Source organism: Oculina patagonica, chromosome 10 (assembly GCF_052425735.1).
Source record: "Oculina patagonica isolate OP01 chromosome 10, crgOcupat, whole genome shotgun sequence".
Classification (NCBI taxonomy): domain Eukaryota; kingdom Metazoa; phylum Cnidaria; class Anthozoa; order Scleractinia; family Oculinidae; genus Oculina; species Oculina patagonica.
The window spans coordinates 22,481,069-22,493,707 of NC_135767.1; the positions used below are offsets into that span (position 1 = coordinate 22,481,069).

Sequence of the window (12,639 nt, forward strand, 5' to 3'; positions counted from 1 at the left end):
CTGAACTGTCAGATGATAAAGTTCAGATTTAAGTCTCGCCTGCTCAGTAAATAGAGGGTCCAGAAAATGGGGGAGAATAAATCCCATTTTCCAGACTATTGTTTTCCCCAATTTCCCCATTCCCAGTACCAGTTCCACTGTTTTTTTGTTTGTTATTCCCAATCCCAGTGACCCAAATACATTTTCCCAGTTAACGTTTTACTTTCTTCAGGTCCCTTTAAATAGGTGTTCCTATTTACGCACTCGATCGATTCGCGAGTTCTGAGCCTCCTTTCACTTTCAAAAATTCTTTCCTTGTAAATTCTGTCAACATAAATGAAAAGCTTATCGCAGTTTAATAATTTAGAAATAAGATCACATAGCTAATTTTTTTTTTTTACTATTGACACCTCAACCCAGTCAAACTTTTTTGAGTAGTAGGCAAGATGGCTGGAGTAGTAGGCAGCAGAGGCCACGAGCTTGTTTGGACGCCGTCTTTTTTTAAATTAAATGTCATCAGCACGAAAACATCCACTTACAGCAATATTTGTTGCTTAAATAATTATTTTGAGGTAGCATGTTGTGTTGTTTTTAAACAAAACATAGCTTATACCATTGCTATGGTAACGTGCTTTCTCAAGAATATTACCACACTTTTGTTCAACAATGGTTTTTGGAGGCGACGTGGCTGAATAGTTTTGCTTGTTGGATTTTTGGCGTTGAATTATTTTAAGAATTAAAATTATTTAGGCGTTTGTATTTGAAATCTGATTCCTGGTTTAAATCTTTCGCCTTACCCTTAACCAACTGGTCAGACTCCCACTAGGGATATTCTTGAATCCTTCGAGTTTCTGTTCTATCTACAATATTATTTGTTTGTATCCAGTGTCTTCGGTTAGCAAAGATGGCGGATTCAAGATGGCGGCTCTAATGACTCACGTGACGTCATATGATCTTGTAGAGTAAGCTAAGGGCTTTATTCTTAGTGCAAAATAATTTTGCTACGCTTTAATATAACGAAAACTCCAAGGAGGTGTTACATCCACCCCCCCCCCCCCTTGTACGATGGTGGTGAGGGGGGTATAAGTTTGCTTTTACGTCCTTTTGGTTTTATTTCTCCTAAGGGGGGATGTCTGTTTAATACAATTATTGATTAGCATTGAGAGTTGCAGTATACAGAATGGGTGCTGTCGATGTTAAACCAACCTTTTTTTGTCCCCAAACCCGTGCAGCTTAGCAGTCAAAGCTCCCAACTCGTAATTCACTTTTCCGAAGCCAATCTCCACTTTCCCAACAAGTTCCAAAAAACCACCTTCAATGGACAACTCGTTGGGTTTTCTGCTGTTCTTTTTCAGACATTCGGCGACGCAGGTTGTATAAGTGAGTTTTACTATGTAGGGAGCCTCAATGCTGAGTCGAAGAATTGAGTAATCACCGGTACTTGAGCTAATGCCATTATTGAGACCAACTGCAGTAGAGAGAAAATTAAAATAACTGCCGTCAATCCAGGTTTGTAGAACTCGAAAATAACATAAAACACAATTTTTCATACGTCAACTGGCGTTTTTTTTAAGTATAAACTGCTATCCACTCGCAGGTTCCTCGTGAAACTAAAGGGTTTTTTTAACAGTCAAGTGAGGTCTAAAGTGGTGTTTGGGGTGGATGACCATCATAATACGAAGGATGGGGGGGAGATCCAGTCACACATGGCCTAAATAGCCCGAAGTGTTTTTGGACGCTTACTTCTTGCCCAATTGCGTGAATTTGTACTTTTCCGGGAATGTATTTTTTTCGTATTTCGGTTTTCATAGCTGTGTTTTTTGAAACTGTAGCCCAGAAGTTGCCCAGGTAAACAAGGAGACGACAAATACACAACGTGTTACTTACGGATTTTTTTGAACAATTTGTTGAACTTATTCACCATCTTTTTCAGAAATTTTGGCAGTGACGGTACCCTGAGTGTGACTCTAGGAGCGAATCGAGATTCCACTGATACTTCAAATTGAACGTTAGGCTGTTTTTTGACAATGCGACGTTCAATCTCGTACTGAAAACAAAACAAAATAATTACATCTTTGTAAGTTTTAAAGTGAATAAAGGTAATGGTGTGATTTTGGGCGTGTTGGTTGGATTTAGTTACTATATTTCCTCGTAGCGCCTATTTCAAATGTTTGGTTTTTACTTCGCTGTCATTTTATATGATTGGACTATCTTTGCCAGTTTTATATCAATTGATTTTGGCAATACACCTAGAGCAATTTCGCTTTTTCTTACTTCATTAGTTGAAGCTCAACTGGGATAAGTCTCTTATAGATTTCCATGACGCTTACGTTGAACTGTGTTATTATACATTTTTTAACATGACACTCTTGACAACGTAAATAAAATGAGTATGATAAAGCAACTGAAGAAATTACATCCATTTTATATAGCGGGAGACAGGAAAAGAGAGGCTCGGTAAACTTACTTCTTCCGCCATCGTATCCTCTCTCTCTGGGGGGGCGAGGCTCCCATACATGGAATAAGTATAGGTATGTCATGTGGGATTGGGTATGTTCTTTATTATGAGGTTATCAGACCTTAAAAGGGTGTTCCATGCGCGTCTTTTGGCTTAGTGATCCCTTGGGATCCTTAGGTAGGGTTATCGATTGAATGAATTACATTGCTTAAATGTCAGTAAACGAGAAAGTTTGGTCTGATACATCTGATTACCTGTTAAACCTTCTATGCTACAGAAATGACTTAAAGAATGGCCCTTAAAAAGGTACCAATTTTCGATTTTTTGTCCTTGTAAAGGGTCAGGGATTAAGATCATTTGTGGCAAATGCCTATGCTATTTTTATGGGAGTTCCCCCTCCGGGGGATCCCAGCCCGTCCCTCTTCTTCGTCACTCTTTTCATTGATTTTTTATTTTCGTTTTGCATTTTATTCAGTTTACATTACTTTTCAGTACTCACATCAGGCTTGATGATCTGGCATCCACCAAACAGTGTGCAGGAGCCACCCATTCTTAACCGAGCTGAGCTCTTTAGTGTCGTGGTGACAAAAGCCCTTCCCTGGTTAACCGTAACAGCAAAAACGACAGTGTAAAATGTGTGTACGTAAATAAAATAATTATTTAAAACAACAAAAACAGGCAACAAAAACTGCTTTGTAGGCAAACATGCGCATAACTGGTTTGAGTTCACATATAGGTATCTGACTTTAAATTCTGACTAACAGAGGTCTTACCACAACATTCCCGGTTGTTTGGAAGTACAGATCGAAGAAGAAAGCACACGGAATGCACAAGAAATTGATACGGATGCAAAAAGTTCGTCCTAACTGAACTGGATCCACAATTGAACGCTTTTTGTGGAAATGACGTTGTTTACTATAAAGAGAAAAAAGACACGATCAACACTTTCACAAATTCCACTTCTACCATTACTACTTCCGCAACCACTAGAAGTGATCCACAGGAGGTTAGTCACATTAGTCGGCCACCTCTCTATTACGGACACTCTTCGATGTTCCAACAAAATTCTCATATACTTTCTTTAGAAAACTATAAAACGGACCCTCTCTAATACGGAGAACGGAAACTAAATCTCGGACCCAGCGAAGAAATTCATATAAACTTAACCTTTTTATTACGGACACTTCGGTGATCAGGCGATGATAGTTTGTGTTCCTGATGCAATTTCATGTTTGTGGTTACAAAAACAACACTGTAACGCTTTATTTATCCTTGACGTTTTCGTATTTGTGCTTAGTACAGTGGTAATTTTTTACCCTGCAGAATTGCGTTGCAGAACATTTCAAGTAACTAAATACTTTAAGCTGTCAATGAAGTCAAAGTGGTGCCCTCTATAAAAAAAGCACCTCTCTAATACGACCACTTTGCTCTGTCCCTTCGGTGCCCGTATTAGAGACGTTCAACTGTATATCATTTTTGGCAGAAGAAGAAAAAACACCCCTAGCGAGTATGTTACCTCTTTCCTAGATATACGTTAAAAATGCATCCCTTTCTGAAGGTTTCATTTGAGTGAACCCAAGAGTAAGAAAAAGCCCCGGGCAATATATTAACCCCGACAATGACAAAAACATAAGTGACAAATCTTTAGTACTACACCGTAACGCTGACCTCGCTTCGATTCCTAATGTCACCTCAGCATCGTATGTTGCTTTACCAACCATCTCCAATCCAATCAACGCGTCTTTAGCTTTTAGGTTTCCGTTGTTATCACGTCTGGTAAACATGCCCATGGATATAATAAAGTCTGCATACATTGTGAAAGTCTCCTTGACATTTATATAACCATTTCGAAGCTGGACACAAAATCAAACAAGTATGTAAATAAGTATGAAAGAAGCGCATTACTTTATAACGAACAAGTCAGTCAGTCAGTCAGTCAATTAATCAGTCCGTTAGTTAGACAGACAAAGCCAGTCAGCCAGTCAGGAGGTCAGTCACAGGGTGCGTCGCATTGCTTTTTGTCGGTCAGTTACTGACTGACACACTGGCCCTTAACTTCAATCTCCTTTTTTTCTCTTACTTGGGCATCGCTTGATTGGCAAGTACTCACCGATAACTTTGCTTCCGTTTGACGACTCTTACTAAATGTTATTTTCTTATTCAGGATGTCCCTCTTGTGCCTTCTGTGCTCCTTGTGTAGTTGGTCTAAACTTACGATGGTAACAGCTGTGCCGTTTAAAACGGACTGAACTGGAAGAACTTCAATCAGCATAAAGTCTTTAGTAACGTGGGAGTCCACCACCTACAAAAAGTTGGTAATGTTTAAGTCAGATGTAAGAAGGTCACTCCAATGCAAGTGACCGGAGTATTTTGTCCTGAAGTATATAAGGCACTGCAGGAACCTCCGACACAATGGTTTGTCTCAACCAATTGCTAAATTGTTAATATGTACCTCATGACTCTTAATTTGCCATCAAGGCTCGTTTACACTCTTTTCAAACATATGTTAACTTTGGAACGGTTTCGCCTGGTGTGAATATTCTTTTCATACTTGCATGCTCCTCTAAGAAATTGGGAATTTATTCCCAAGAAACCTTTAAGGTATACAGTTCAAACGCGAGACTTGGAGGTGAAACAAGAGCTCAAGTTTTTTAAAGTACCTAAGCCACTTTTCGACCGCTTTTCGCGAGATGAAAGCCAGCTTACAGGAGTTCAGATTGGATCACTGTACTATTACACTGAGAAGTAGTGATTGGCTTGGTGCAACTACTTAGGAATTGTTATCGAAAAAGGATGAAGTAGTTTAATTCAATTGGATTTAGTAAAAATTAAAACAAGTTTCCTTTTTACCTTTGCAATAAAGGGATGACTTCTCCTTCCTATGATGGAATCATTAACTGATATCTGTTGTTGACCGTCAGGTTCTGATATTATCAAACCATAACTGTTATCGCCCCCGGTACAGACCACGTCATCATCAGATGGTGAATCAGGCATACGGGGCTTAAACCTTGAAAAAAAAAAAAAAAAAAAACCCACTATGACTGTCAAGAAAAAATGAATTCTTTCTGCTAGACAACTTAAAGATTATCCGAAAATAGTTCGAGCTTCCTGCAGACATTTCTCTAATCAATCAAATAACCACATGTTACCTTTGTGTAGCTAATCCATACCATAGCTTCCACTACGTAAATAACTATTCAAAGTGGCTACGAGCCACTAACCGAAAATTATTATGAAACAAGAATCGAAAACAACAAACTGACAAATAGAGATTTGCTAAAACAAATGATGTTAACTTTCCACAATTCAGTTCACTTCACTCACTTAGTTTCATTGTCATCTAGCTGCTCATCGAGAGCAGGCCGAAAGGGCAAGTGATAGAGTTCCCATCGGTTACAAATTGTTTTCTTATTTTTCCTTTTTGTTTTTGAAGGTTAGGCAAAAAATAATATCATAGAAAAATTAAGTTTTGTCTATTCAAGAAAACTGACATAATACAATATTTCGGCTGGTAGTTAAGCAGAGTCGTCGAGGACCTAGATTTTCGAACCGACACCTCTCAGTTGCCGACGCTTTTTCCCAGTACAGTCCACGTGCAGCGAATCAACGCCGGGGGACGTCCGCGCCCTAGTTCAGATCCCCCACTCACGCTGAGCGACAGAGCCGAACCGTGGTGAGAGCGAGAGAAAGGGAAAAGTGTCAGTCGTGTTCGCCAGCGAAAGACAGAGACAGGTTTCCACTGTGCTTAGTGAGAGTCGTGTGGGTCGCAGCCGATAGATGTGAATGGGTGGTTTGATCTCGGATATCAGTGGCCCAATGGAACATGGAACAAAAGATGTGCGGGGAAGGAGAGCTTGGCCCAGGTGTCAGTGTTACTGGGAAGGTAGGGGGAAGAATAGTATATCGTTCGAGATGTTCCGTATATAATAGAATGCGGGGGTGTTTGGAGGATTCGACCTTGGGGGGGATTGAGTTTGTGTGCGAAAAGAGCGAGAGAGTACGTAGAGTATTAAAAGGAGGAGGAAGCAGATGAGAGGAGGTCGAGGGGGTGCCTCGTAGTTAGAGACGGAAAAATGGAGTGAGGAGGAGAGTAGCTAAGGAAGAGATCTGTTGTCAAATGGAAGGAGCCGCATATGTTCAAATGTTTTTTTGTTTGACCGCCGAATAAAATGTCTAGTACAGATCGGCGATTCGAACCCTATTTGTTGAGTTACCAGTTCTCAGTAAGAGGTGAAAATTATGTTTTGTGTACTTTATGCGATGGAGCAGTGGTTGCTGGGAGAATGCATACCACAAGGAGAATCAGAAATATAGCGTGCTAAAAGTACAAGATAAGTCGCATAGCCAACCCCCCGCTCACAAGATATTGATTATTTATTTATTAAAAATGTTACAGGAACGAGGCAGGAGGGAAGGAGTGAAGGAGGGAAGGAGGAAATCAGCCCGCTCACCAAAACTCGGAATTTTCCGAGTTAAAAAGGAGTTGGTTCTAACAGTTTGGTCGCTCATGAAAACAGTATTCCTTAGGTGTCTAGTCAATAAAGTGTATACAAAGAGCCTAAAAATACGTAAGCTGTCACCATTCTCCTTTACGCCCTTACTTGCGTGTCCAGGTAGAGTTCTCTGTGCACCTCTCAAGCTCTGTTTCCATGAACACCATATCTGAAGTTTGATTGATTCTAACCATCTTCTCGATAAACCCGTGACTTTGTGCAGAGACCACTACATCTCCTGGCCTAACATTTATGGCGTGGTCCTTACTTATCACCAGAAACTGGGAGAATACTAAATCGTCGTCCACTTTGTAAATATGCCCCACGCACTTAAAAACTGACGTATCTGAAAATCAAGTTCAAGGAAAACATATTAGCTCAGGGCAATTGCATAATAATGTATAGGACTTCTTCTGTTTGTAAATCCTGCAGGCTATATATTTACGTTATCTTTACATGTATTAGTTCCCCTGATTAGGCAATGGAATAATCGAACCAGTTACAGTTTTCTGAAGAAAACCAAGTCGGGAAATCGGTGTTACTTTTATGGAACTTACTCGCAGGTACTAAATGAACATCTGTATTGTTTAACGTGATATTGCCATTCATGAGGCCAAACAAATTCTCTAAGTTTGGTTCTTCATCCAAAGTAGTCTCGTCATCCAGCTCAACCGGAGAAACTTTCTCAGTAAAATCCGCGTACTGAATGACGTCTTCAATCTTGGAAGGTCCTCCAATTATTATCGTGAAAGGTCCTATGGATTGATAAAACAAAGAGTTAATTTTTCCAAAACATTAAAACACAGAGCACCATTGCTCAAAGAAATGAGTCAACGTTTTCAATGCTAGGCCTCAAGGAGATGAAACACCTACCGAGCTCTGTGTTCCAATTCCACCGTATTAGGCCCACTGGCGAAGCCAATACAGTGCTCTTCTTGCAGAGAAGGAACGTAATAAACCAGTTGGCAGACTACTCAAATCTGAGTGAGTGAATGTTTAATATAAACTAGTTTCGTAGGCCACCGAGAGGGACCCCTTATCAGTTAAACTCCATCTTACCAAGATGGGAGATGGAGTAGAGAGATGGTAAGATGGAATTTAACTGATAGTGGGTCACCTTTTCGTGGAGAAACAAGTTTGTATCCATTCATTCAAGATTGAGTAGTTCACCAACTGGTTTCTATTAAAAAATATCTATATCAAAAACCGACTAGCCCAAGGCTTAGAGCTGTTAATTACTAATAGCGGATCATATACATCGAATCTTCTGCAAATCTTGCCTATAGTTATCGTGTCATTAACGTTGTGCATCACGCCGCCAGCTTGTGCACTGGACAACACGTCACCAACTTTAATTTCCAGACCCTTAGGAACAACAAACACTGATGTCGCATCGTCTTGACCAGGAAGGATGACGGGACAGCTGTAAATAATGGTGGTGTTGGGATCAATGACCTTGACATTGCTTCGTAATAGCGTGTTATTTATTCGGTTTGGATCTTTGTAATCCACTTGTACCAAGCCATGAGGACAACGGGTTTCATTCCACGCTCTGCATTTGTCCTGTCCCTATAAATTTAACAAAGGACCTACTAAATCAGTTCAGGAAATTGGTATTTTTCTATATATAGGTAAAACCTTTTTTCTAATGCAAGGATCGGAGGAGCAAGGAAGATATTCTGTAGCATAAAAAGACTAAGCGTATTGTTACTATCCTTGATGAGATGCTAGTCCATCACAGTCTACAACTCTCTCTCTCTCTCCGTTCACGTTTACTCGTAATGACCCGGAATATGCTACTCCTTTTGGGTGGAATACTCCCTATCGCACGCAGGTGAGTCCCGGGAGCTTTTGTCAGGTACACGAAAATAAATATAGGCACAGGAATGCCGTGTTTATTAGCAAAAGCCAAAGAATACGACGAGAGTTTGACTCCCACATTTCTATAAGATCAGGAGTCAAGACAAGCTCATTAGTTGGTTTGGCCAAAGCAACCTTAAAAAGATAACCTGTAGCAATCTTACCACATAATTATAGCACTTTTCCAGATCTTCACATTTCTGACATGACTCTGAGGTGGTTCTTTCCTGCGTGGCGTTACATTGCCTGTTGGTGCAGTCGACCCTCTACAAAATAAGAACAGCAGTTTTTTTATGTTTTCTCCTTTTAAAACTCCTTCCTTACAATCCTAACTGGATGTTCTGGTTGCTCTTCCAAATCAGTTACCTGTATTTTGTTTGAACAATGGTTAACACTACCAACAGTGTAGCAAGTGTAGTAAAACCAGTCTGGGCACTGCTTAGCATAAGGCCCAAAAGAGGTTCCCGGCTTGCATTGTTGTGAGCTGTCGCACCAGCCGCACGCTGACTCCTGGGAACATGTGGAACAACGATGATACTTGGTACAGTAGGAATAGGTACAGCCTCGGCCCTGGGAGAGAAAGAAATAATACAGCTTTATATTTAGTTTTACTTTGTGCGAATATTTATCTCAACTTTTGGTTGGTCGCAGAGTTACAAAGTCTGTTAAAAAGCAATGGTGAATAGGTTTACATTTTTCTACTATTTTAAAATATGGATAAAACGTCTTGAATATTTACTTAGACCAACTTTTGCGCTCTTACAACTCGTTCTTTAACTAAAGACCTGCTTTTAACGTGAGACGTTACCACAAGCATAAGTGTGGACTATTTCGTAAGTAGCCTTGGCAATGCCTTTATTTACAAACTTACAATAAATCCCGGTGTACACTTGCACACATTTGGTCCCACGCATTGACCATTGCCAGAACAATTGTGTACGTCATTACAATGAAACTGAGAACAATCGTGCCCAGTCCACCCTCGATGGCAGAAGCATGTGGCACCAACACAGTCACCGTTGTGAAAACAGCTGTTTGGACAGCGGATTACTAAAACAAAGTCAAAAATTCATATTAAACCTTTAGGATAAAACAAATAAGAAACCCACCTACTATAAAATCTGGCTTTTTACAAGTTATACGGATCGCTAATAATCATTTCTACTGTAAACGTGTATACATAAACTTACATACAAACATAACTTTATTTTTTGTCAAAATCTTCTAGCGTGCATTAGGATGCCCACTAATCTGGGACACTAACAAGCCGGAGTCGTGATAATCGATGTTTTACTTAAGTACTATTAAAACGAGGAATGGGGCATGATTTCTTCTGAGGTTTTTAATCTTACCAGCTGTTCTTGTGCAGACAAAAGGATAAAGACTGTTACAGGAAACGACCTTATGAGTTCTGTTGTGTGTCATCACGGTACATAGCTGGCCCGTCTGCTTTCCACCACTTTGCACTTCCTGTTCAGGTAATGAATAACTTTTATTCGGATTCCATACAAAAATAGCGCAGAACAATAACGTTAACAATATAAAGACCTACCAAGTCGGCTTGTGTTGATACCCATACAGGCACAGGTATTTTTCCATCTGGCCGTGATGCCTGTATCGTCATGTTGATAAATTCCATATCATCTGGTATAGACGACGATGCCACATGTCCTCCGTAGTACTTTAGATACAAGTGAAAAAAGTGAAATGTAAAGGTCAAACGACTCTACTGCGCAATCTGTAATATAACAAAGAAGATCTATTCACATGGGTATTTTGACAATTGCTTCCCTGAACTGCAGAGTATTAGGCATTGAAGCAATCTTCAGTTTTAAAGATTATTCTCATTTGAGAGACATAAACTTGGTTGCGCTTTGTCGCAAACAAAAACTTAAATTTTGCTCAGCTTTGGAAAATTGATTTTTAATTTGCCGACAGCAAAAACCCGCGAGTAAGAAACTATTATTTTCAGGTTAGTCTAAACAGGTTCTGACATAAAAGGGTTATTAACACAAATTTAGGCTAATTAGGTTCTTAATTTGTGAAGAAAAAATTTCAATATTGTTATAGAGATTAAAGTGGTATTCGTTCTATTCCTTGTATAAAATTTGCATACCACATAAGTTAATGTAAAAATGAGGCACTAATCATTTAGATTATGACATGATAGCACAGTAATACTTTGTCAAAACTTATTTCCCAAAAGTAAACATTGTTAATCAATTTAAGAAAATAAGAACCTGTTTCCAAATTTGAGGCTGAGTCAAGGCTAAATAGGTTCTTATAAAGATGGTATCTAATTTGCAAATTTTCGCCTAACAGGTTCTTCAATGTTAGGTTTTTACTCACGGGTTTTTACTGTATATGCTTTATCCCTGTAGCAACCCTCTGTAGCTTCATTATTGCGACATTCTCCTTATAATCTACCACAACAAAAGTGAGTCACTCAAAGGGGGGTGAGATTTTTAGGTATGGGATCCAAGGCTAGTGCAAGTACTCTAGATATTGCGTCATCGTTCAATTTCTTAGCCACCTCTTACACCAACTACCTCAGAGAATTGCATACCTGACAATAATCCTTGGCTTCCTTTAATGTCCGACTTCCACTTCTGAACACATAACACGTTGATTTTGAGCTCAGCCAGTCAGCAGGACAGCCAACTAAAAAGTAACGTAGTAAGACTGGTAAGTCAGTTGTAAATCTACACGTCAGTTATTGGCCATTGGGCTGCGATGCTCCTTAGCGGAGACTTTCTAAGAGGTTAATATTATATTTGATGTTTAACTTACTGGACAAGATGTTCTTTGGCGGCAACTTTCTGAAAGGTTTATATTTCACAGCGGCCAGTGTGTAATCGTCCTCTTTCTCGTAAATTCGCGAAGCAACTGAAGATTCGATTCCACCTCCCCACCAGTTCCCTGCTGCATCAATCGGATCAGTAACTCCCTGTTTTGTTGAACTAAACTCATAAACATTGGACGGATTCTTTAAATTATTTCTGTGGTATTCCATCGGTCCATTGGACTTGATAGTCACACCGTAACTCTGTCCAAGACCTTTGTTGAGATAGAAAGTGTTTAATTCACACTTCTGCTCTTTGAAGAACTTGCTGGAAAAGTCATACTCGATTGAGTGCAACCCTGAGTTGTTGTAGAAGAAATTATTTACGATCTCGCTTTGCACCTCTGAAAGTTTAATGGTGCTACCCTGACCCAGGTTACTTCCAAACGCATTGTTGACTATGTAAACAAAGCTGTAATTTCGTTTCAACTCTTTCCTCTCCTCAACGAGTATTGTTCCGTTTGCATTATTAGAGAACGTGTTGCCGTATATCAAACTTCTTGGTAAGCTTGTTCCGTCGCTTTGCCCTAACTGCGCTTGAACTCCACCTAAGCGATTTCCAGACATAAAGTTGTTGACAAGCGTGAAATTATTGTCCTGGATATCTAAGAAAATAGCAGCCTTTTGAGGCACGTTTGAAGGCGAAGCAGCCGTGCCAGTGATTTTACAACGCTCGGTGGTAAAATGAGGTCGTTCATCGCTTCCATCGGACACAGAAGTGTACCTTATCGCTTGATGGATGTTGTCACTGAAAACACTGTTAGAAATTCGGTGTTCTGCAGAAAAACAAAGTTAGATCTAGAAAACATTCTTGTCAAGGACGAAAATGACGTTTTAAAAACCAACGAGTCAGCATAAAGAATGCATAAACGGAAAGAAAGGCAGCAGTTGTAGGTTGTTATGTTGAATTAAAGTTTTAAAACGTTTTGGAACAAGGTAGTAAGGCCTTCAGTACTAGCTTTTACAATTTACTACTAGGTAGTAGCGTATGACCATGTTAGAGG

At 39.7% G+C, this 12,639-nt stretch overlaps 1 protein-coding gene across 1 annotated transcript in view; it reads right to left on the minus strand.

Moving 5' to 3' along the window:
• Window positions 1-12,639, minus strand: part of LOC144667356 (uncharacterized) — a 44,537-nt gene that overhangs the window by 10,579 nt on the left and 21,319 nt on the right. Inside the window, 17 exon segments of the mRNA XM_078528741.1 lie at window positions 1,186-1,447; window positions 1,867-2,026; window positions 2,937-3,035; window positions 3,211-3,352; window positions 4,106-4,290; window positions 4,548-4,739; window positions 5,288-5,447; window positions 7,042-7,279; window positions 7,491-7,688; window positions 8,214-8,502; window positions 8,958-9,059; window positions 9,160-9,363; window positions 9,665-9,843; window positions 10,146-10,263; window positions 10,346-10,474; window positions 11,360-11,454; window positions 11,584-12,411. Of these exon segments, the coding sequence (XP_078384867.1) occupies window positions 1,186-1,447; window positions 1,867-2,026; window positions 2,937-3,035; window positions 3,211-3,352; window positions 4,106-4,290; window positions 4,548-4,739; window positions 5,288-5,447; window positions 7,042-7,279; window positions 7,491-7,688; window positions 8,214-8,502; window positions 8,958-9,059; window positions 9,160-9,363; window positions 9,665-9,843; window positions 10,146-10,263; window positions 10,346-10,474; window positions 11,360-11,454; window positions 11,584-12,411 (3,580 nt within the window).